At 49.5% G+C, this 25,587-nt stretch overlaps 1 protein-coding gene across 1 annotated transcript in view; it reads left to right on the top strand.

Annotated features, from left to right (window-relative positions):
• CLPB (ClpB family mitochondrial disaggregase) overlaps nucleotides 1-25,587 on the top strand; it is a 115,078-nt gene that overhangs the window by 54,212 nt on the left and 35,279 nt on the right. Inside the window, exons 6-7 of the mRNA XM_063127364.1 lie at nucleotides 4,010-4,107; nucleotides 19,758-19,872. Of these exons, the coding sequence (XP_062983434.1) occupies nucleotides 4,010-4,107; nucleotides 19,758-19,872 (213 nt within the window). The remainder of the gene's footprint in view (nucleotides 1-4,009; nucleotides 4,108-19,757; nucleotides 19,873-25,587) is intronic.

Raw genomic sequence — 25,587 nt, 5'->3', positions numbered from 1 at the left:
CATTACTCTGTGTCGGATGTTTATGGAGCACATTTTTCATTCTGTAAGCAAATATAGATCTCTTTATGCTGGATCCTGGAAAGAGCTAATTTCTGTCTGTCTCTCGCTCACTTGCTCTTTCCTGGCTCTCTTGGGCTCATGATAGCGGACGCACCAGCGTTGACAATCCAGTGGGCTTCACACTCAGGCGACAAGGAGAGTGGTGTGCTGGATGTTCGGGGGTTTAAAATTTGCACGGCCATCGCCATAAACCTTCGATGGAAGTAAATCTATTCCCCGTGCCTCCTGTTGCTAATCCCTAAAACCTGTGGGATTGTGAACACCTAGAGATGGGTTACACAGGAGTCAGGCCTTGCTCCATTGGGCCCACTGTACTTTCTTCTGACTCGCACCTTTTGCCAGCCTTCCGTTTGGTTAACTGACTGGAAATGCCAGAGATTGAACCTGGGGCTTTCTGCATGCGACCCAGTTAACTCTTCTCCCTCCCCTGGTATCATAGTAGAGGCTGTCTCTAAGAGAGAGTTATGTGTCCCGTCCCATCCCCCGGCTGCTGCCACCTTGCAAGCATGAACCGGTAACGTGCTGTTTTAAATAAGCCACAGGAAAGGTTGTCACACAGAGGAGGGCCAGGATCTCTTCTCGATCCTCCCAGAATGCAGGACACGGAATAACGAGCTCAAGTTACAGGAAGCCAGATTCCAGCTGGACATCAGGAAAAACTTCCTGAGTGTTAGAGCAGTACAACAATAGAACCAGTGACCTAGGATTGTGGTGGGCTCTCCCACCCTAGAGGCCTTCAAGAGGCAGCTGGACAACCATCTGTCAGGGGTGATTTAGGGTGGATTCCTGCATTGAGCAGGGAGTTGGACTCGATGGTCTTGTAGGCCCCTTCCAACTCTACTATTCTATGGTTCTATGTTGAGTGGTATGCATGGACTGCGTGGTCTCTCATGGATGTTTCTTGAGCAGTGTGTGACAAATCCAGCCCTCCTGAGTAGAAATAGGGAGTAAGGGAGCCTTTCTATTATCACCCAGTGCTCAGTGAAAGGAAGGCAAGCGGCTACTTCTCCTTCTTGCACTCCTGGGTGTATCAAGGAGAGGCAAGAGTAGTTTGGCCCTCACTGACACAGCTGTGTGTGGAGGCAGCATAAACGGGGGTCCTTTACCGCCTCCTTTACTGCTGATGTGAAATGTGAATGTACGTTACAGCCAATTGCAGATATTCTGTGGCACACCTGTTGCTGTTTTCCAAGCTATGTCTCCTTCTACACCATCGTCGTCATCATTTATAAGGTACCTAATGTAGCCAAGGTATTGAGTGGAAATATGCAAACTCAAGTCCCTGCCCACAGGCTCACAACTCCCCCCCCCCAAAAAAAAAGAAACAAAAAACAAGGGGGCATGGGCAGAAATGGGAAACTTTGGACAAGCTGGGAGATGGCACAAGAAAGGAAGGGTTCACCAGTATAGTTGTTAACCTTAGAATAGGAAAGGGGGAGAAAGCCGAATAGTACATCCGAAGGAAATACAACAGAGCATATATGAGCTTTTAATAATTTCTTAAAAGTAAAACAAAGAGGAGACCCACTGAATATTTGAAGCAGGGTTGGGGAGGTTCTAGCCTGCAAGCCTCAGACTTACGGGGGTCCCTATGTGGCCCGACAGCTTCTACCCCGGCCTCTGACCCCTCTGCCACAGAACGGAAAGCTCTTCTCTCTGATCAGCAGCTGAGCAGAGATAAATGCTTTCCCCTGCTTAGCACTGAGAAGGGCTGCATTTCTCAATGCTTAGCAGGGGAAAGCACTTCTCTCCGATCAGCTGCTGATGGCAAGTAAGAACTTTACCCCACTAGGAAGAGGGGATTGGGGCCAGAGAAGGAAGTTGCCAAGTGGTTCAGTTATGCTTCCTTCTTGAGCCTTGTCCGGCGCGGCTTGCCTACTTACTTCTGAGCAGTCAGGCAGAAGATCGCCCTGCTTACTTGTGAGTAGACATGATGTTCGTGTTTACTTCTGAGTTGACATGTGGAGGCTTGGTGTTTGGGATGCTTTTTAAAAGTGCTGCTGAGGGATTATTTTCTTGATTACTTCTGAGTAGACAAGCTTCCTACTACACGACCCCTGAAAGCTTCTCTGAAATGAAATTAAGCCCTTGGGACGAAAGAGGTTTGTTTTAAAGAAAAGGTGATGCGCATATGAGGAGCCACAAGAGAAAGCACGGGGATGAGAAAGACCGTGAGGGTGTGGAGGCCCCGAGTTAAGGCGGCTAGCGTTTGCCAGACGGAGGGAACGAGGAAGAGATTTCAGAGGAAGCAGTAGAGACTGGAAGAACTGGGCATGTTTAGCCTGGAGAAGAGAAGATTGAGGGGAGACATGAGAGCACTCTCCCTAAAGGATCGGGTCCGTAGTTTGGGGGTGCTCTTGGATCCAGAACTGTCACTTGAGGCACAGGTGAACTCAGTGGCAAAGAGCACCTTTTATCAGCTTAGGCTGATATACCAACTGCACCCTTATCTGGATAGAGATAGCGTAGCTACAGTGATCCATGCTCTGATAACTTCTCGTTTGGATTACTGCAATGCGTTATACGTGGGGCTGCCTTTGAAAACGGTCCGGAAGCTTCAGCTGGTACAAAACAGGGCAGCCCGTTTACTAACAGGGACTGGCTGGCGAGATCACATTACGCCAGTCCTTTTACAACTTCATTGGCTGCCAGTCCAGGTCCGGGCCCGATTCAAAGTGCTGGTATTGACATTTAAAGCCCTAAATGGTTTGGGGCCAGGTTATTCGAAGGAACGCCTCCTCCCATATGTACCCACCCGGACCTTAAGATCATCTACAGGGGCCCTTCTCCGTGAGCCCCTGCCAAAGGAAGTGAGGCAGGTGGCTACTAGGAGGAGGGCTTTCTCCACTGTGGCACCCCGGTTGTGGAATGAGCTCCCCAGAGAGGTCCGCCTGGCACCTACACTGTACTCCTTTCATCGCCAGCTGAAGACCTTTTTATTCACTCAGTATTTTAACACTTAATTTTAACTTAAATTTAAATTTTACTGTTTTAACTCTGTATTTTATTCTTATATCAATTTTGCTGCGTGGTTTTATCCTGGTTGTGCTTTTTATACTGTATTTTGTATTTGTGCTTTTAACCTGTTGGTTGTTTTATCATGGTTTTAATTTTTGTGAACCGCCCAGAGAGCTTCGGCTATTGGGCGGTATAAAAATGTAATAAATAAATAAATAAATAAATAAAGCACTCTTCAAATACTTGAAAGGTTGTCCCACAGAGGAGGGCCAGGATCTCTTCTCAATCTTCCCAGAGTGCAGGACACAGAATAACGGGCTCAAGTTAAAGGAAGCCAGATTCCAGCTGGACATCAGGAAAAGATTGCTGACTGTTAGAGCAGTATGACCATGGAACCAGTTACCTAGGGAGGTTGTGGGCTCTCCCACACTAGAGTCATTCAAGAGGCAGCTGGACATCCACCTGTCAGGGATGGTTCAGGGTGGATTCCTGCATTGAGCAGGGGGTTGGACTCGATGGCCTTGTAGGCCTCTTCCAACTCTGCTATTCTATGATTCTATGATTCTAAGGGAGTTGCTGTGGGGCAAGATCCCTTTCCCACCCGCACGCGCACGCAGACCCTTTCCCCTGTTTTCATTTGACATTGTGTTGTGTATTCAGTGCCCCACGGAAGCCACCCTCAGGCGGCAGGAGAGCTGTCAGCCCGTGGAGGGGTGGCTTTTCCGATGCCGCGCGGCATCTCTTGCTACCACCCCCCCACGTCCACATGGTTCCTGTCCTTCCAGCAGCTTTTCCTGGCCAGAGCCTATTGTTGCTGGTGACCTCTCCCTTTCGTCGCGTCCTTTGACATCCGCCGGTGGCCCATTGTCCCTTTCCGATCCAAGCCCCGTGCGGAGCAAAGGTTAAAGAGGACCCCGGATGGCTTAGGGGCTGTACCCTGCCCGGCATCTGATTCTGTCCCATGCGTTGAGTTCCGTTCCTTCCTTTTCAGGTGCCAACCCCCTGCAGAGAAATGAAATGGGGCACACGCCCATGGATTACGCCCGGGAGGGAGAAGTCATGAAACTCCTGAAAACGTCTGCGACAAAGGTAAGGGTTCAAAGATCCAGCTTTTCTGAGTCTCTCTCTCTTTCTCTCTCTCTCTCTCTCTCTAGCCCTAGAACTGGACTCTGGTGATGGGAGAAGAGCAGCCTAAGCTCTTGTCCTCAGAGAGGATCTTGCAAAGCCTCCAAGTGTGCTGCAGTTCATCCAATCAGCTTTGGAAAAGGGTTTTCAGCATTATTTGCTGCATAAATTAGGGTGACCCTATGAAAAGGAGGACCGGGCTCCTGTATCTTTAACAGTTGCATAGAAAAGGGAATTTCAGCAGGTGTCATTTGTATGTATTCAGCACTTGGTGAAATTCCCTCTTTATCACTACAGTTAAAGCTGCAGGAGCCCTGCCTAGAGTGACCAGATACAAAAGAGGGCAGGGCTCCTGCAGCTTTAACTGTGGTGATGAAGAGGGGATTTCACCAGGTGCTGCAGGCATACAAAGGACACCTGCTGAAATTCACTTTTCTATTCAACTGTTAAAAATACAGGAGCCTTGTCCTCCTTTTCATACGGTCACCCTACATAAATAAACTCCACCCAAAACCCTTTCCGGTCGCCCCTAACTGTGAGCCCGAATGGCTTTCCGCTGCCCTTTGGGTGTTGCGGCGTGGAGAGGCGGGGCAGCGGACAAGGCTGTCTGTTGTCCAGCTCGATTTCTGCTGAAATAGAAACGCAGCTGCGTTTTTTGAAACCAGCCAGATTTAAGGGCGTTAGAAGGGCTCTTCAAATAACATACTGGGCCCCATTCATGCACTTTGGATGCATCCGTGGGTCAAAATGGTTGGGTCCACCCTCCTGCTGTGGACACGAAAGGGTTACCCACTACTGTGGCAGTAGGCTACCAATAGTGAGACCAGCCTTCCTCAACCTGGGGCACTCCAGATGTGTTGGACTACAACTCCCAGAATGCCCCAGCCAGCTGCTGGCTGGGGCATTCTGGGAGATGCAGTCCAACACATCTGGAGCGCCCCAGGTTGAGGAAGGCTGAGTGAGACCATGAATCATAGAATAGTAGAGTTGGAAGGGGCCTCTAAGGCCATAGAGTCCAACCCCCCACTCAATGCAGGAAGAGGCGTGCTGGGTGGCAGCTCCTGAGCAGCCCAGTCTGCTGTGAGCAGGGGTGGGACTTTATACCAGCACTCTTATTATTGGCCAGTGGGTGTAATGGTGAGCTCTGTGGGTGAAGAGCAGAATGAGGAGGGCCTTCGTATCGTAGCATAAAGCATGGGTGGGCAACTGCAGGGTTGGGGGGGCTATATGGAACCCATGACCTCGGGAGGTGGTCGGTTCTCCCTCACTAGAGGCCTTCAAGAGACACCTGGACAGCCGTCTGTCAGGGATGCTCAAAGGTGGATTCCTGCATTGAGCAGGGGGTTGGACTGGATGGCCTTGTAGGCCCCTTCCAACTCTGCTATTCTATCATATATGGAGCACCGCGGGGTGTGTGTGTGTGGCAGGCTGCGTGTTGCCCACCCCTGGCATCTGTGGCAGACTCTGTAGATCTTGGGGATCTCAGAAAGGGAGGGTGCAGATTGTAGAAGGCCCTGCTCTTCTGCAGCCCTCTGGAAGTTGGACTCCTAAGCAACGGCTTCTCCTCAGTCCCCCTTCTCCTGTTCTGCTCCAGCAGAGGCTTTCCTGCTGGGTGTATCTTTTCCTGCAAAACTCTGCCACCTTTCGAAGCCATCTGGAAAGCATCCATGCGTGGACATCCTCTGACGCATCACCACCTGCGTGGCCTCCCGGTCTGTGGGCGCTCCTGTCGTGAGGTGGCAAGGTTCAGGACTCTCCCCTTTATGGAGAAGAGGGGCTCACCTGTGGGAGATCCGCTGAACGTGGGGCAGCCCACGGCCACCAAGCGATAGATACTGTTCGGAATGAGCCGTTTCAAATTTTTATAAAGGGAGTGTCAGGAGTTGCACTCTTAAATCTCTATGAGGAGAAGGGAGAGCGAATGTCTGGGTGAGTTTAACGGGTCTCTGGGGTCTTCCCTCACCAAGCAGAGCTACCCTTTCTCTTACAAATGGTTAGCAAAGCCACCGCGGCTTCCCTGCGCAGACCCTTTGGATGATGGGGAGAGGAGAGAAGCACGGATTTGTGCACGGAGGGGTGTTGCTGAAGGAAACGGCGCCCTGCGTGTGCATAAAACTTACCGCTCTTCAGGGCCGCTCGGTGATGAATTCGCTGCTGAGGGGGACAAGGGCGGTGGCGGTGGACGGCTTGCCAGCCCCGCTCCCCAGATTGCCGCGAGAGTCTTTGAGGATTTATTGCCCATTTTAATCACTGCTGGAGAATGAATTGGTGGCGCTATTAACGGGACAGACACCATCCCATCGGTTTTATTTACATATGCTGGTGACAGTGCAACCGGGAAGGTTCCTATATATGAATTCAATTTGTTTTAGGAAGGGTCTCCTGTTCGCTTGCGCCGGGTGGGGCTCGCTCACATGAACAGCCACGTTCACGATCGAAACGACTCGCTCCTGGGCACGGAGGAGCCGTGAGGCGTATCGCCTTCCCCCACCTCGTCTCTCCTTGTAGCCAGGAGGAAGCCTCTGGCCTGCCTGTTGCCTGGGCTAGGAGGGCGTGGGCCGGGCCACTGAGTTGCTGTCTTGGTGCTGGACATCGTCCACAGCCCACTAGTGGCCTCCCACTAGTATAAGGAGTGTGCTAGTAGGCAGTTTCCCCTGGAGATGAATGGCCATCAAGGACTTGGGGGTGGGCTTCTAGTCCATCCTGAGTTTGTGCCCGAACAGCTGAAGATCATAGTTCAGAAGCTGCTGGAAGATCTTCGATAAAAACCTGAGCTCATTCCCATCTCTGTCTTTGCCTTGAGGCTTTTTGCAGTTACCCTAGGATAGCCTTCCTCAACCTGGGGCGCTCCAGATGTGTTGGACTGCATCTCCCAGAATGCCCCAGCCAGCAGAGCTGGCTGGGGCATTCTGGGAGTTGTAGTCCAACACATCTGGAGCGCCCCAGGTTGAGGAAGGCTGCCCTAGGAGGAGGCAAAGGGAACACTCCGCTCAGAAAAGAGCTCCGCTCAGAAAAGAGCTGCATCCCTTTCCTCCTTTAGGAAATGGAATCCTTCCTGGCCAAGAGGGGAATGGAGCAAGCTTGCATTTAGCCTTCCCCTTGCTGTTTCGCAGTATGGATGCGGTAAGGCTCATTTACTTGAGCTCACGATGCCCAAAAGTAAGTTCCCCACATAACATTCATAGAAGCATAGAATAGCAGAGTTGGAAGGCCATCGAGTCCAACCCCCTGCTCAATTCAGGAATCCACCCTAAAGCATCCCTGACAGATGCTTGTCCAGCTGCCTCTTGAAGGCCTCTACTGTGGGAGAGCCCACCACCTCCCTAGGTCACTGGCTCCATTGTCATACTGCTCTTACAGGAAGTTTTTCCTGATGTCCAGCTGGAATCTGGCTTCCTGTCACTTGAGCCCCTTATTCCGTGTCCTGCACTCTGGGAGGATCGAGAAGAGATCCTGGCCCTCCTCTGTGTGACAACCTTTTAAGTATTCTGGATGATCCTGTTTCTAGAGACCTTGTCCTCGCTGTGAGAATGGGACTGGCCTGCTTCCTTAAGCCTGAAAGAGGCACTTTCAGATTGTAGCCAGGAGACCACAGGACCTTTCTGTAGCTCGTGGCCAGCGACAGGCCTTCTCAGTACCATATTACCCTTTGGCCTGTGATAGCTCTGAGGACTTGCATGGTAACAGTAGCTTAGGAACACGGGGAGCTGCCTTGTCCTGAGGCAGGTCCTTGGACCTTCTAGCCCAGTATGGCCAACACTGACTGGCAGCCCTGGCTCTCCAGGGTTTCAGGTAGGATTCCTTCCTAGGCCTACCTGGAGGCTCCAAGGATTTGAACTCGGGGCCTTCTGCATGCCTAGCAAGGCCTCTTAACACTGACCTGTGCCCCCTCCTTAGCGGCTCAAGTATGAGATGACCGAGTGCCCATATTTTCACCCAGACAACTGGCCGCTAGTTGCCGCCTCTGTTCACAGACTGCAAGCTCGTTGGAATTCTAGATGTGCTCATGAATTTTCACTTCCAGAGGAATAGCATACTAATCTATTGCAGAAAAAAAAAATAACCTAGAGTCCTCTATGCACATCTTAAAGACTAACAGGTTTATTGTGGCACAAACTTCTCCATCTCGTGCTCTCCAGATATGTTGGACTACAACTCCCAGAATCCCCCAGCCGGCTTAATGCACCTGGTGCATTGTGAATTTGAAGACTGTCTTGACGTGAACCTCATCCCGAGGGTCCCTTTTATCTGTTCTGTACCAGAGTAGTTTTGCTTGAAGAGAGGGCTGTGGGTCTAAGGGGTTTATGGGTCTATGGGTCTAAGGGGCATCCACGCCAAGGCAGCTAGAGCCAGTGCTTCGCCCTGTTCGCAAACGACTGGAAAAGGAGCAGCGGGTTTAAATCACAGGGAGATGGACCGAGGACCACGTCAAGAGCGGTGGAGCAAGGTCCCCAGGAGAATACATGAAAGGTTCCCTTACTTGATGCTTTTCATGAAAAGCCTGGATAGATCAAGATCTATTTGCATTAGGACATTGTGGGAGTGATCCATTCGTCCCTTTGCTTACGATGATCTTACATGAACACCTGGTGTTTGTCTAAGGAGCAGTCTCTCTCCTTTAATGCTAGCTGCACAGTTTAAGGGACTTTTTCCTTTTAAAAAATTCCTTTCCCCTCAAGGCAGTTGAAGGAGAGTGTGGCCTCTGCAACCCCAGCTTCTTTGCAGAAAGGCGATGAACGTGCTTCCCCTTCTCTGTGCAAATCTTCCCGTAAATGGCGCTGAGCCTGGGAGGGTTGCCAGGCTCAGTGATGAGTAATAAAACACAGGGAACACAATTACCTGGGCTAAGGAGGAGCTTGCTGTGGCCGTCTCAAGGTGAGGCCCCCCTGGCACTCCAGTAGACTTGGATCACGGAACCATGCTGAGTCAGTCCCCCGGTCCCTCTAGTTCGGTACTAGCTACCCTGATGGGCAGTAGCTCTCCAGGATTTGAGACCTGGAATTTTCCAGCCCTACCTGGAGGTGCTAGGGATTAAACCTGAGACCTTGTGCATGCCAGGTGCGGCCTGCACCGTTGAGCTATGGCCCCTCTCTGGGTCATTAATGCCTTCTGTAAAGCAGAAATGGCGACCGTTGTACTTAAGGAAAGGGCTCGTCCTCCCTTACCTCCAAGGATCCCATCAATTTCTAAATTACTGTTTATGAGTAAGTTCGTTGAGTGCCAGGTCATTTTGAGGTGTTTCTGGATGCTGCTGATTTTCAAGTGCCCTTCAGGACTGTGGCGCTGTTTTGTGGCACTGGCTGACTGTTTTCACCTGGTAAATAACATGTATGTGTGATGCTGCTGATTGTGGTGGACCTATCGGGAGTTTTTGGTGCAACCGATCATCAAGTTGTTTTGGGATGCTGGGATCTGCTGTGCAGTGTTTTCTAGAGGGATATAGCTGTGCTTAGGAGGTTGCAGCAAAAATGACAAAGAGTCTTGCGGCACCGTAAATTCCAGCGCATTTATTCCGGCCTGAGCTTTCATGCCCACTTCCTCAGATGCATGAGGTCTGATCTCTTCTCAATCATCCCAGAGTGCAGGACACGTAATAATGGGCTCAAGTTACAGGAAGCCAGATTCCGGCTGGACATCAGGAAAAACTTCCTGACTGTTGGAGCAGTACGACAATGGAATCAGTTACCTAGGGAGGTTGTGGGCTCTCCCACACTAGAGGCCTTCAAGAGGCAGCTGGACAAGCATCTGTCAGGGATGCTTTAGGGTGGATTCCTGCATTGAGCAGGGGGTTGGACTCGATGGTCTTATAGGCTCCTTCCAACTCTACTATTCTATGATCTATGATTCTATGATAAAGTGGACAGTGTTCGTGCAAAGTTTGTGGTTATTGCTTTACAGATTCTTTTACTGATCAGGGGGTGCTGTGAGAATTGTTATGGGCGACGTCTGCTCAGTCCCGTGGGATGTGCCCTGCAGAGCTGCTCGAAGATCCCTCTCGTTGCCGCACTGTTTCGTGTTTCTATGAAACTGCTGGGAGAGAGAGTTGGGCCCCTTTGGGATTAGGTGCCATCGACTGGCTGAAAACACCCAGCTCAGCCTGAATGCAAGCGGTGGCATCCGTGAATGCCTGCTGGGAAACTTCCTTGGGTTGGAGGAGGGCAAAGCAATCCGAAACTGAACCCAAACAGAATGGAGTAGTTGACCCAGGGGAGGGGAGAACGCCTGTCCTTGACAACTTCAGCAATTGGGCTGTCTGGAAATGCTTAAATAAAAAATAAACCAATACTCTCCCTGAAGCATCAGGTCCACACTCTGGGTGTACTCCGAGATCCAGCCCTGCTCCTCGGAGGTTCAGGTGGCAGGAGTGGTGAGGAGGGCGTTTTCTAATCAGACTTGTTGACTTCACCTCTTTTTCTGGAGAACAGGGAACGGGGCCCACTAGCTTTCATTCATTCCTTATCCCTTGTCTTTCGTACTGTTATGCTTTCCACATGGAGCTGCCTTTATAGACCGCTTAGCAGCTTCAGTAGTGTAGAACACCTATTTTGGCTCCGAGCTGCCAGCCTGTTTCTGGGCTCCAAGGTGCCAGAGACGGCCTTAAACCTTTGCATGGTCATGGACCACATCAGTCGCTTCCGTGCGTTGAGGTTTTCTCTGGGGGTCTGCTGCCCACAGGAGGTTCTCTTCGTGAGTTGCCCAAATGTAGCGGCTTTGTTTGCAGCACCCAAATTAGGGAACTCTCCCCCCTGGGCAGCCTGTCAAGCTGCGTTGCTGAATTCATGTCGGCCGTTTGGCGAGACGTTCTTGTTTTGTCAGCCCTTATAGTCTTCGGAAGGGACACACGTTTGGCTGCTCTTTTGTAAACTTTGGGTTGTTCTGCAGTGGAGCTGAGAGGGAGGGAGGTTTAAGGTCCTTTGATTTAGGGTTTTGTTTCTTTTAATGTGGTTTTAGTAATTGTTTTTAGATATATATTTTTAATTGTTTACCATGCGGTGCTTTCTGCACCTTGAACAGAAAAGAGACCTGCCCGGTTACTGAGGTCATCCGAGGGCCTGCTCCTGGTGGTTCCACCTAGACCCATCATCCAATTGGAGTCCACCATGGGAAGAGCCTTCAGCGTGGTGGCCCCGCTCCTATGGAACTGCTCCTGGTGGTTCCACCTAGACCCATCATCCGATTGGAGTCCACCATGGGAAGAGCCTTCAGCGTGGTGGCCCCGCTCCTATGGAACTGCTCCTGGTGGTTCCACCTAGACCCATCATCCAATTGGAGTCCACCATGGGAAGAGCCTTCAGTGTGGTGGACCCGCTCCTATGGAACTGCTCCTGGTGGTTCCACCTAGACCCATCATCCAATTGGAGTCCACCATGGGAAGAGCCTTCAGTGTGGTGGCCCCGCTCCTATGGAACTGCTCCTGGTGGTTCCACCTAGACCCATCATCCGATTGGAGTCCACCATGGGAAGAGCCTTCAGCGTGGTGGCCCCGCTCCTATGGAACTGCTCCTGGTGGTTCCACCTAGACCCATCATCCAATTGGAGTCCACCATGGGAAGAGCCTTCAGCGTGGTGGCCCCGCTCCTATGGAACTGCTCCTGGTGGTTCCACCTAGACCCATCATCCAATTGGAGTCCACCATGGGAAGAGCCTTCAGCGTGGTGGCCCCGCTCCTATGGAACTGCTCCTGGTGGTTCCACCTAGACCCATCATCCGATTGGAGTCCACCATGGGAAGAGCCTTCAGCGTGGTGGCCCCGCTCCTATGGAACTGCTCCTGGTGGTTCCACCTAGACCCATCATCCAATTGGAGTCCACCATGGGAAGAGCCTTCAGTGTGGTGGACCCGCTCCTATGGAACTGCTCCTGGTGGTTCCACCTAGACCCATCATCCAATTGGAGTCCACCATGGGAAGAGCCTTCAGTGTGGTGGCCCCGCTCCTATGGAACTGCTCCTGGTGGTTCCACCTAGACCCATCATCCGATTGGAGTCCACCATGGGAAGAGCCTTCAGCGTGGTGGCCCCGCTCCTATGGAACTGCTCCTGGTGGTTCCACCTAGACCCATCATCCAATTGGAGTCCACCATGGGAAGAGCCTTCAGCGTGGTGGCCCCGCTCCTATGGAACTGCTCCTGGTGGTTCCACCTAGACCCATCATCCAATTGGAGTCCACCATGGGAAGAGCCTTCAGCGTGGTGGCCCCGCTCCTATGGAACTGCTCCTGGTGGTTCCACCTAGACCCATCATCCAATTGGAGTCCACCGTGGGAAGAGCCTTCAGTGTGGTGGCCCCACTCCTATGGAACTGCTCCTGGTGGTTCCACCTAGACCCATCATCCAATTGGAGTCCACCATGGGAAGAGCCTTCAGCGTGGTGGCCCCGCTCCTATGGAACTGCTCCTGGTGGTTCCACCTAGACCCATCATCCAATTGGAGTCCACCGTGGGAAGAGCCTTCAGTGTGGTGGCCCCACTCCTATGGAACTGCTCCTGGTGGTTCCACCTAGACCCATCATCCAATTGGAGTCCACCATGGGAAGAGCCTTCAGTGTGGTGGCCCCACTCCTATGGAACTGCTCCTGGTGGTTCCACCTAGACCCATCATCCAATTGGAGTCCACCATGGGAAGAGCCTTCAGTGTGGTGGCCCCGCTCCTATGGAACTGCTCCTGGTGGTTCCACCTAGACCCATCATCCGATTGGAGTCCACCATGGGAAGAGCCTTCAGCGTGGTGGCCCTGCTCCTATGGAACTGCTCCTGGTGGTTCCACCTAGACCCATCATCCGATTGGAGTCCACCATGGGAAGAGCCTTCAGCGTGGTGGCCCCGCTCCTATGGAACTGCTCCTGGTGGTTCCACCTAGACCCATCATCCAATTGGAGTCCACCATGGGAAGAGCCTTCAGCGTGGTGGCCCCGCTCCTATGGAACTGCTCCTGGTGGTTCCACCTAGACCCATCATCCAATTGGAGTCCACCATGGGAAGAGCCTTCAGTGTGGTGGCCCCGCTCCTATGGAACTGCTCCTGGTGGTTCCACCTAGACCCATCATCCGATTGGAGTCCACCATGGGAAGAGCCTTCAGCGTGGTGGCCCCGCTCCTATGGAACTGCTCCTGGTGGTTCCACCTAGACCCATCATCCAATTGGAGTCCACCATGGGAAGAGCCTTCAGCGTGGTGGCCCTGCTCCTATGGAACTGCTCCTGGTGGTTCCACCTAGACCCATCATCCAATTGGAGTCCACCATGGGAAGAGCCTTCAGTGTGGTGGCCCCGCTCCTATGGAATGCCCTGCGTTTGGAGGTCAGGCAGGCGCCAACTTTGTATTCGTTTCGGCGCCTCCTAAAAAAGTCGTCGTTCCAGGAAGGCTTTCCTTAATGACCAGCCACGGTTCACTTTGCTTCTTCTTTTAAAAATCTATTTTAAAGTGTTTTATTCTGTTTTTATTTTATTTAATCTTGTACACCAGCTCCGAAATTTTGCATGGGGAGCAGTATATAAATATTGTAAATAAATAAATAAAACATGTGAATAAATAGCCTGGTTCTGTACAGGTGTACTCAGAAGTAAGTCTCACTTGGGCTTACTTCCAGGTAAGGATTCCAGCTTACGTTGGGTGCCCTGATTGGTATTGCAACATCACATAGTGACGCGTACTGTAGCTTGATTGCACATTTTGAAAGAAGCCTGCTCGTTTCAGTGGCTAATTCTGAGTTTTAGTGTTTTGAGAGAGCGAAAGGGAGAGACTGATTCCTAAAAATTAAGTATTTGTCTATTTCTGGAACTTCAAGAGGCTCATTTCCCCTCTGAAACAGATCCGCTCTTGAGCTTTTCTGTAGCCTGCTCATACTCTCTCCGTCAGTATTATCTGATAATATATATCATGGCTGAGCTGCTTTTATGTATTATTTTCTTTTCAAAATGTAAAAAAAGAAGGGCGAGGGGAAAAAGAATTGGTCTATATATTTAGAAAGACATAGATGTATTGATGGGGCTGGAGTAGTTTGAGCCCGGTGATATATACGGAGCCTGAGGGAGGAGGGGATACACCATTGGCGCTCTGGAGTCAATCCCGCAAGTGCGGTTCCGTGGGGATCAGCGAGGAAGTTATTGCTCCATATTGAAACATCAGGGCTGATGCGGTGCCTCAGTGACACAGCAGACGGATAACAGCAGCCGAAATGGGATAGGTTGCTATTTATTTATTTTTAACTTCTGTCAAGGTCACTACCGTAACAGGAAAAGACTAGTAAAACAGCCGATGGATTTTGCTGCTAGTTTTGAAGCTGGAGCAGCGTGGCACGTTTCTGCCATTTTCACGGCAAGGGCCGGTGTCGGTAACATCACTGAGAAAGAAGAATTGCCATGCTGGATCATAGAATCACAGAATAGCAGAGTTGGAAGGGGCCTACAAGGCCATCGAGTCCAACCCCCTGCTCAATGCAGGAATCCACCCTGAAGCATCCCTGACAGATGGCTGTCCAGCTGCCTCTTGAAGGCCTCTAGTGTGGGAGAGCCCACAACCTCCCTAGGTCACTGGTTCCATTGTCGTACTGCTCTAACAGTCAGGAAGTTTTTCCTGATGTCCAGCCGGAATCTGGCTTCCTTTAACTTGAGCCCGTTATTCTGTGTCCTGCACTCTGGGAGGATCGAGAAGAGATCCTGGCCCTCCTCTGTGTGACAACCTTTTAGTATTTGAAAAGTGCTATCATGTCTCCCCTCCATCTTCTCTTCTCCAGGCTAAACATGCCCAGTTCCTTCAGTCTCTCTTCATAGGGCTTTGTCTCCAGACCCCTGATCATCCTGGTTGCCCTCTTCTGAACACGCTCCAGCTTGTCTGCGTCCTTCTTGAATTGTGGAGCCCAGAACTGGATGCAATACTCTAGGTGAGGCCTAACCAGGGCCGAATAGAGAGGAACCAGTACCTCACGTGATTTGGAAGCTCTACTTCTATTAATGCAGCCCAAAATAGCATTTGCCTTTCTTGCAGCCACATCACACTGTTGGCTCATATGCAGCTTGTGATCTACAACAATTCCAAGATCCTTCTCGTTTGTAGTATCAGACCAAGGAGAGATCCGCTTAGACCGGCGTTCTGTTTCCGTTGGTGGCCAGCCAGGTGCTTCTGAAAGCCACAGCCCTCTAGGGTTGGTTCTCCTCAGCCTCTTCTATTCCAAGGAATGCTACCTCTTCAGCCAGCAATAAGTTTTAAAACACGATGGAAAGACTGTTTCTTGATCACCCCAGAGTGGGGAAGCTAGCTGTAATTATTCAATAGGAAATGCACTTTGCCCTTGTTCAAAGGCACACTTTTCTTTACTTCACATGTTCTAGGTCTGAGCCCCTTGCACTGAAAACAACTTGTGGATCTAAGTTGTGAAGAGCCCTAGCCCAAATTAAGCCAAGCGTGCACCTTTTTATTCTCCCAGGCATTTTAGTTTTTCAGTTTGTTTTTTGTCTGGTACTGTATTTTAAATATTTTGCTGCTAGCTTCTGTTTGATTATTTTTATCCTGTAGTCTTAAACTTTTAAGCTTTTAAATTGCATATTATCATCTGTATTTTGTTTCATATTTTATGGTCCTAATTGTTATGAACTGCCCAGAGAACTTTGTGAATTGGGTGGTATGAAAATGTAACAAATAAAATAAGCAGAATAAACAATTCCTAAGTTTTGTACTGTATCTAGCACACTTTTCATCCAAAATAAATGTTGCTTTAGTAGTAGTTTAACTGTGGTCAAAGAATTGGTCTTCCCCCGCTTGTGGAATCTTCATTTTCTTCTTTCAGTAATCTGCCTACAGATGGGCAGAGCCAGAGCCTGGAGAATCTCTACTAAGAAGGAGGTCTTCAGTTTTCCCTTGGAGGGAGTTCTACAGGCATGGTGCCCTCACTGAGAAGGCTCTGTCACTTGTACCCACTGCCTGATATCACAGAAGGATGCAACAAAGAGCAGGACTTCTGACGCTGATTTTAAAAACCGGGCAAGTTCATGTTTAGAGAAAATGAATGTCATTAACATGTAATAGAATATGGGAGCCACCCTTCACTCAGGTGGGCATTGTAGGAAAAGTAGCTTTTCCACTTAGTTCAAATGTCATGTGTCAGAACAGCTTGATAGCAATGCGCTGAACTGGTTTCCAAGAGGAAAGTAACCAAGAACTGGCTTAGGGAAGCTTAGAATCGTTGGATGGATTTACCTGTCTCACCTCCTGCCTGAAGCGAGTTACATTATTCTCCAGTTACTTGCTTATCAAAGCTTTTTCTTGCAAACCTCAAAGGGAAGCGATCCCACGGCCTCCCCGCTTGTTCCGGCACTGAAATGCCGAAATTTCCCAGCCATTTAAGCGGAGCAGTATAATGTTTCCAGCAGATTGTATTATCTGGTCATGAAATTGTTTTGTTCCTTTGCGTTTTCAGATACTCTGATAGGGGCTGCTGCAATGTTCAGGATGATTGCTTTACAAATTAAGCTAAAATTATGCTAGCTTGGAACGTGACAGAGAAATTGAGGAGAAACGCCCTGTCCCACCCCTTTTCCCATGCATTCCGTCGGAGAAACTGATGATGCCTTGAACGGCACCTGATTTGGGCTGGACTGCAAATACCGTTTTGTACTTCACAGCCATCCAGATCAAGCCTCTGATGCCTCTGGCCCAAGCACCACACGTGGCTCTTTGAAGGTTCAATGGACCTCAAGCCTTTTGCAGCTCTCAGCATCTGCCCCCCCCCCCCCCGGAGATGCTGACAGAGGAGGCAATCCCTGTCCTCTGTAGGGACTTAGGTCGCAGGGAAGCATCTGGCATCCAGGCGAGAGAAGAAGGCAGGGAAGAGGCACGGTCAGCGTGCAAGAGAGGGAAGAAGCACAGAAGGCAAAGAGATCAAATCAGCTCCCCAAGAAGGATGGACAGCGAGGTGAGGAGGAGAAAGTCACCGGCCACCAAAGAGGAGAGGAAGCAGACGTATCCCAAAAGGAATACATACAATCCCCCGCCCCCAGCCACGGAGAAAAGTGAGGAGGCTCCTAAGGCCCAGGGAAAGGCAAGCGTGCCGTCAGTATCAGCCCCTTTGGGTTGCCCGCGACCGCCTTGCCATGCATTAGGCTTCTGCTGGGGGATGCCACCCCCCCCCACTCTGTTCTCTACCCAGGCTCTGCAGGCCTCACCTAGGAAGGGGTGGCGATTTGCCTGCCCCCTCCAATGCCTTCTCCCTTATCACAGAGCAGTGGACCAGGACAGGAGCAGGGGGAGGATTAATCTGCACCTTCCCCGGCCTTTCTGCTCCACCTACGCGCTGCATCCCTTGGGAAGAGAACGTGTGCACAAAGGTCACGCACGTCTTGTGTCCTTTGAACTTTTCACCATTGTGGCTTAGAGGGTCTGAGATATTGGCCACCCCCTAGCCTAGGCCAGGTTCCAGTTTAGACACCGATATCAAATTCCAATCTTTCCTCTTTTCAATCTGATATAGTTGATTTCCCATTTTCTGGGCCAGATCTGGCCGACATTTCTTGGCGTCGGTCTGATTCTCCCGCCACTTACCTTCCGAACATTGGGCAGACGGTGTCATGGACCCTGCATCCTTGTCCTCAGTGGATTCCAACCCCTGGTCCGCAGAAGAAAAGTCTCCAGAATTAACAGCTCCGGGAAGGGACTCAGCTACGGAAAGACGGTCGTGAAGTTTCTACCTCCCCAGGATCCATTTCTCCAGAAAATCCTCAGGGGCCGGTCCCTTGCATCCAGAGGAGGTCACGTTACCATCCCCAAACTCATGAGGACTCAGGCCATAAGGGAACCAGCATGCCACAGCCACTCTCTCATTGTTGCAGCCTGAGATTGCTAAAACAGGCGAGGCCTCTTTTAAGAGACGAAACCGGAGTCTGTATGGAGGTGAGGCCAACCAGCCAAAATGCAGCCACACTTATTTACACCTCAGTCTTGCTCCGCTCTTTGTTGAAGCAACGCCATTACTCCTAGCTTTCCATGGGGCTCTTTCCATCTTGCTTCCCTGGGAAACCTGACCTAAGCTCACCTGTCCATGCTTTGATTCACAGCAGAACCCACAGCCTGAAAGGGTACAGGTGGGCACCCAGGACAGGGTCTTCCTTTTCTGTCAATGGTTATTACTAGAGAAATGACGGTAGACGATCCAGAATTACTTTTACTATCAATGTACAAAGGATCTAATGTAAGTTTGAAATGTAAAGGTTTGTTATCATTTTTGCTAATTGCCGCTCGCCAGACAATTACACAGCAGGGGGGTGGGGTGGAGTGGATAATTTAAACTTACCTGCATGGTACCAAGATACATGGTCAGTGGCAATATCAGAAAAAAATAACTCATGGTTGAACAGTCCAAGCAGCTAACAAAGAAGAGTAACAAACACACACAAGAAACATTGAATTAAAAATGTTAATGTTTAAATCTGAATAGCATTGACAGACCCCAAAAATGAACCAACAGGAATGTTGTAAAAGTAACCCCCACAGACTCTCCAGAACAGAAGAGTTTTTATTCTGCAACAGAAACCAAGATGGAATGGGACAAGTGAACATCCCAGAGGAGAAAAAACTCCAAGGCCTCGACAGTTTTTTTTAAAAATATTTTATTTTAGATGTAACAGAAAATAGAACAGTCCCCTAACAATTGGGGTTTAAACAGCTGTTACAGGAAACGTGGTTAATACAATTTTAGGGGATGTGGGAAACAAGACGAAAGAAAGAAGAAAAGGAAGAAAAGGAAAAAGAATGATCGAATAAACAAATAAACTAATTAATAAGTGTGCTGTGTGATATCCATTTGTTGTTATAATATCCAAGTGCTCAGAGCGGAAGCTGGCATGTGTTGTTGTAAGTCTGTTTGTGACGTACGTTGAATGAATCTCTGCCATATAGCATAAAATGCTAGCGGTTCTGTTTTCCTTTGGATCAGAAGCAATTGTGAACAGAACAGTGGGATATAAATGTTTTAAAATAATATGTTAAAGTAAAAGCCTGGAGCATGTTTAGCAAAAATAATATGCTAAACATGCTCCAGGCTAAACTGGGCATGTTTAGCCTGGAGAAGAGAAGATTGAGGGGAGACATGATAGCACTCTTCACATACTTCAAAAGTTGTCACACAGAGGAGGGCCAGGATCTCTTCTCGATCCTCCCAGAGTGCAGGACACGGAATAACGGGCTCAAGTGACAGGAAGCCAGATTCCAGCTGGACGTCAGGAAAAACTTCCTGACTGTTAGAGCAGGACGACAATGGAATCAGTTACCTAGGGAGGTTGTGAGCTCTCCCACACTAGAGGCCTTCAAGAGGCAGCTGGACAACCATCTGCCAGGGATGCTTTAGGGTGGATTCCTGCATTGAGCAGGGGGTTGGACTGGATGGCCTTGTAGGCCCCTTCCAACTCTGCTATTCTATGATTCTATGTTAATATATGTCACCAGAAGGGTTAACGTCCTGAAAGGCGCAGGATATAAATAACCGTAATAAACACATAAAAATCCGGCTAACCTCAGAGCAGGTGATGAAGGGGCCTTGCTTCATGGATGCAATTGTGTTGTGGACGTTTGGATAGCTTTTTGAGAGGATGGATGTTGCTATTGATCAGCATTTCTTTTCCTTTCCACAGTTCCAAGAAGAGCAGCACAAGAGAGAAATAGAGGAACGGCGAAGGTTTCCGCTGGAACAGAGACTCCGAGAACATATCATTGGCCAGGAGAACGCTATAGCAACTGTTGGGGCTGGTAAGAATGTTAGCCTGCTGCTGTACAAACCCTTCTGAGAAGCTAAGGGGTGTGTGTGTGTGTGTGTGTGTAAGAGAGACAGACAGACAGACATGTCCATCTATTATAACATCGTTTTTATTCCACATTTAAGGGCCAAGCCTTCACAAGTTGGGTCACCTAGTAAAACATTTAAAATATATCATTTCAAAGTTCACGAATCCATATCAGTCAAGCAATTGCACAATAGCATCAAGTTAATTAAAAAGTAAAAACACTGGCCAATTAAAATTAAATCCTCCTGCGAAGCTAAACACGATTTTGGCTCACATCAGTTTAAGTCAGGAAAAGGCAAGACCAAAAAGTGAGTTTTTACCGCTCCCTTAAAGATATTCAGAATTGATGCCATGCGTGCGTAAGTGGGCAGAGAGTTCCAGAGCCACCACTGAAAAGGCCCAACGAGTCCAAGCCTCTGAAGGAGATCTTAATCCCTGGGCAGGAGCTGAGGAGCCTTATGACAAAGGTGAAAGAAGGAAGTGCAAAAGCCAGGTTGCAGTTAAACCTCCAAAAAACCAAGATTATGGCAACCAGCTTGATTGATAACTGGCAAATAGAGGGAGAAAACGTGGAGGCAGCGACAGACTTTGTATTTCTGGGCGCAAAGATTACTGCAGACGCTGACTGCAGCCAGGAAATCAGAAGACGTTGACTTCTTGGGAGGAGAGCAATGACAAATCTTGATAAAATAGTTAAGAGCAGAGACAGCACACTGACAACAAAGGTCCGCATAGTTAAAGCAATGGTATTCCCCGTAGTAACCTATGGCTGCGAGAGCTGGACCATAAGGAAGGCTGAGCGAAGGAAGAGAGATGCTTTTGAACTGTGGTGTTGGAGGAAAATTCTGAGAGTGCCGTGGACTGCAAGAAGATCCAACCAGTCCATACTCCAGGAAATAAAGCCAGACTGCTCACTTGAGGGAATGGTATTAAAGGCAAAACTGAAGTACTTTGGCCACATAATGAGAAGACAGGACACCCTGGAGAAGAGGCTGATGCTAGGGAAAGCGGAAGGCAAAAGGAAGAGGGGCTGACCAAGGGCAAGATGGAGGGGTGATATTCTGGAGGGGACAGACTCGACCTTGCAGGAGCTAGGGGTGGCGACGGCCGACAGAAAGCTCTGGCGTGGGCTGGTCCATGAAGTCACGAAGAGTCAGAAGCAACTGAACGAATAAACAACAAAGGTTCAAGTGGCTGCTAGTGATCCTTCAAGGAGCCTGGTTCCAAACCATCTAGGGCAGCCTTCCTCAACCTGGGGCGCTCCAGATGTGTTGGACTACAACTCCCAGAATGTCCCAGCCAGCTGGCTGGGGCATTCTGGGAGATGCAGTCCAACACATCTGGAGCGCCCCAGGTTGAGGAAGGCTGATTTAGGGCTTTATAGGTCAAAGCGAGCACTTCGAATTAGGCCTAGAAACTCACTGGCAACCACCCGACCACCGCCGCAAAACCACAGTGGTGGCCTAAAGGGCTAAATTCAGCTTTAGAGCCTTCGTTTAAAGCTAAAATTCGCCTTTTTAGAACACCGTTGTGCTTTGCCACCAAAATTTGGTTGGCAAACCATCAATTGCTTTTAATGCTGCTGCCTCAAAATTTACCAGTTTGTCCAGCAGCAGGGGTTGATTTATTTATTTATTGCATTTCTATCCCGCTTTTTTCCTCCAAGGAACAGAAGGCGGCATACCTAATCCTCCTCCTCCTCTCTATTTTTATCCTCACAACAATAACCCTGTGAGGTAGGTTAGGCTGAGAGTCTGTGACTGCCCAAAGCCACCCAGTGGGTTTCCATGGCTGAGTGGGGACTAGAACCCGGATCTCCTGACTCCTGGTCCTTGGAGCCTCCCCCCACCAAAATTGCCCACTCTTGGTGTACAGTGTTCAGCATTATGCAACCTTTTCACACTTCCTTCACACGGGTCCCCTGCCTGACCACTTCCTATAGTTCTTCTCCAAATTGTTTCTTGTTGAATCTTGGATCTTGGAATTGTTGTAGATCACAAGCTGAATATGAGCCAACAGCGTGATGTGGCTGCAAAAAAAGCAAATGCTATTTTGGGCTTCCAACTCTACGATTCTATGATTCTATGATAGTTTGTCAACAACCTTCTCAGACTCTGATCATTTCCCAAAAGAAGTCTTAGCAATGCTGAAGAAAGCAGTGTTGCTGTTATGTAGAGGCTGCCTTGGAAAAGGCTGTGCCTTGTGATACTACTTGAGTTGGCGCACGCCTTTCTTACCATAGCATCCCAGGGTTGATTTCTGCCCTGTATTGTTTATATAGTCAGACGCGTGTACATACTGCAACCCTAGATCTGTCTTTGGGATTGCTTTTGATGTAAAGTGCATCCCACCCTTCAGATTTTATATTGTATTTTGTATTTGAGTTTTTAAATTGTTGGTTGTTTTATTATGCTCTTCATGGTTTTAATTTTTGTGAACCACCCAGAGAGCTTCAGCTATTGGGGAGTATAGAAATGAAATTAAATAAATAAATAAAGATGAGATTGGGGAGACGTGAAGAGAGTGCGAGAGAGAGAAAAGGTATATACACTGTGACCCTGTTCAGACTACACACTAAACCACAGTGGTTAAGCATTGTAAGCTAAATGTTACAGCGTATAATTTCATGTGAAGCATGACTTAGTGTGTTGTGTGAACCATGCCTAACCATGGCAGCTACATAATCACAACTTAAACGTGCTCACTAACCATTTGCTGCAAAAAGAGTTAGCGGCCTAACCATGGCTTAACGTGTTGTCTGAACAGGTCCTGTGTTTCAATGATATCTACATTGTGCAGATGCCAAGGAGAAGGCTTCTCCTTGACATGCTAGTTTTCTGTGTGCAAGGTTCTGTTGGTTTCCCACCATGTGGAAGGTGGCTGGGTCATTTTGAGAACTGATTCCAGCATAATGTTTTTCCACTATGGAAGGAATGCATCCAGGAAAGGAATGTGTCCTGTGAGAATCCAGGATTTTGTAGGCAGCATTCACAAGCAAGAGATTGGTGTCTTCTGCTCACAAAACTTCTTTAACAATACACCTGGGTGTGGGTTTTGCATTCCAGTGCAACGTTTCTCCTCCTTCGTCTTCCATGAAGGAAAGACATTACATTGGGATTGCTCCTTAGAGCAGTGGTTCCCAAACTTTTTCAGGTCACCGCCCCCTTGGTTCCACAAACACATGCCCAGTGCCCCCTAGTCTACACTATAAAAATCATTATTCAGAAAAGCGGTTTTTGACAACCCACTGAGGAAGATAATAACGATAAAATTCAAAACAGTAACAATTAATTGAATATTGATTCAAAATCCAAAGCACCCACCACAGGCTTGCCGAGGGAGGGAGGGAAAAGACAGCAAACACCTGTTTTGCAGCTGGCGTGGTGGGACACACCAGGCAGGGTATGTCTCTTCATTAGCGTTTTGGTGCTTTTGAAACATTTCAATTCACTGTTAAAAGGACTCTTCTTAAACGTATTAATACATGGCTTCGGACCAAACTACCTTCTCCCATAAAAATGTCCCTGGGTTTTAAGACCTTCTGGAGAGGCGCGTCTCGGAAAAGACCACCTCGAGCGCCCACCTGCCACCCCCTTGCCTCTTAACGCCCCCCTATGCAGTCCCACCGCCCCTAAGGGGGCAGTACCGCCCACTTTGGGAACCACTGCCTTGGAGTATAGGACAGGGTCATGAATAAAGTTGGAAGGGGCCGTTGAGGCCAAGCCCCTGCCACCACCGCTATCCCCCGGCCGTCAAAGTGGACTCTGTGAGTGTTGCCTGTGCAGGCCTGTCCTGGGGCCTGGTTGCACCCCGTTTGGGACCCATAGGGAGACACTCCACTCCGAGTGTATAGTAAGTATGTTCCGGAGCCTGTTGTAGGAGTCGTCAGACTCTGAGACGGAGAGATCTTTGAAGCCGAGGGCTGCAGTAAGAGGCAAAAACAATTGGACACCTTCTCAGAATGCATCTCTTCGCTCTTTTTCAGAGAGCATTGTGTAGTAAATAAAGAATATTAAAGCTCTTTGTCTGGAATTTCCCCCTGTTGCATTTACAAGGCCATTGAGAGCAATAGAAGGGGATGTGGGGTGGGGAGTTACGGCTGCCCAAGGGCCAGGCTGAGGTGTCCCCAGAAGACAGAGAGAAATCAGCTCTGAACGCGCCTAAGCAGGACCCTCGTTCTTCTGAGCCGGTTCAGGCGATTCCTCAGCCCCAATTCCCATGCCCGTTTGACTGTTCACACAAGCAGTTCGCCACTCTGCCCTTCTGAGCAGCGGAGGGAACTTAGGTGGAAATGCAGACCAGCATTCCTGCTGGGAGGGGGGACTGCTTGAAGAATGGAAAAAAAAACCCGCCCACCCACAGGACCAGATTGAAGCATCTTCTGTGAGCACCAAAGTGCGCCACAGAGTGGGCTGAGGTGTAAGAGGCCTGCTGGCTCTCCGCCGCTCGTGTGGCAAGGGCTTGGATCATGTTTTGCTGGCGTTGGAAGAAATACTGGCTCCTGTCCAGCATCTGTCAGGGATGCTTTAGGGTGGATTCCTGCACTGAGCAGGGGGTTGGACTCGATGGCCTTGGAGGCCCCTTCCAGCTCTGCTATTCTATGATTCTATATCTCGGCCCCACCTTGGCTTTCATTTAGAGCAGGTTTCTCCCTCTCCTAAAATAAAGCTTGGAAACAAATGGGCCGTGCTTATGACCTGCCAGAAATCTCAAAAGGGACTGAGTGGGACTTTGCTTGGTCAGGGGCTGGGATTTCTCTATCCTTCGCAGACATGTGCACTTCCCCACGGTTAGAAGGAGCACAGAATTAGGAAAAATGAGCATTGATGTGCAAATCTGACAAATTTGCATAATTCATAATAATCCTATTTCTCACGCGTTCAGGGCCTGAGCCGTCCTAGGCGCTGTACGGAGATCCAATCAAAGGCCACCTGCCCGGAGGGAGAAACGATACAGATCATGCTGTCATTTCTGGGTGTCAAATTAGCATGCGGCGGCAGGAGATGGCAGAGTGCAAACGTGTGTTCAGAGGAGGGCAGCCAGGATGATCAGGGGTCCGGAAACAAAGCCCTATGAAGAGAGACTGAAAGAACTGGGCCTGTTTAGCCTGGAGAAGTGAAGATGGAGGGGAGACATGAGAGCACTCTTCAAATACTTGAAAGGTTGTCACCCAGAGGAGGGCCAGGATCTCTTCTCGATCCTCCCAGAGTGCAGGACACGGAATAGCGGGCTCAAGTTAAAGGAAGCCAGATTCCAGCTGGACATCAGGAAAAATGTCCTGACTGTTAGAGCAGCACGACAATGGAACCAGTGACCTAGGGAGGTGGTGGGCTCTCCCACCCTAGAGACCTTCAAGAGGCAGCTGGACAACCATCTGTCAGGGATGCTTTAGGGTGGATTCCTGCATTGAGCAGGGGGTTGGACTCGATGGCCTTGTAGGCCCCTTCCAACTCTGCTATTCTATGATTCTATGATCTCTGGTAATCAAGGCTAGTTGTGACTCTCACATGCGCTGAGGGACTCTGCCCAGGCTGCAGATAGAAGAGGGCAAAGCAGAATGGCGCTGGCAGGCCGCTGTTGGCCAGGAAAGCTACAAATGAAACCAGCGAATAGGGAGCACAAGAAGCAAATTCCAGGCCTCGCTCTGGCACTGCGTTTGTCCTTTTAAGCGTCTTCCAAG

This window comes from Elgaria multicarinata, chromosome 5 (genome assembly GCF_023053635.1).
Source record: "Elgaria multicarinata webbii isolate HBS135686 ecotype San Diego chromosome 5, rElgMul1.1.pri, whole genome shotgun sequence".
Lineage (NCBI taxonomy): Eukaryota > Metazoa > Chordata > Lepidosauria > Squamata > Anguidae > Elgaria > Elgaria multicarinata.
This window is presented reverse-complemented; position numbering and strand designations above follow the sequence as displayed.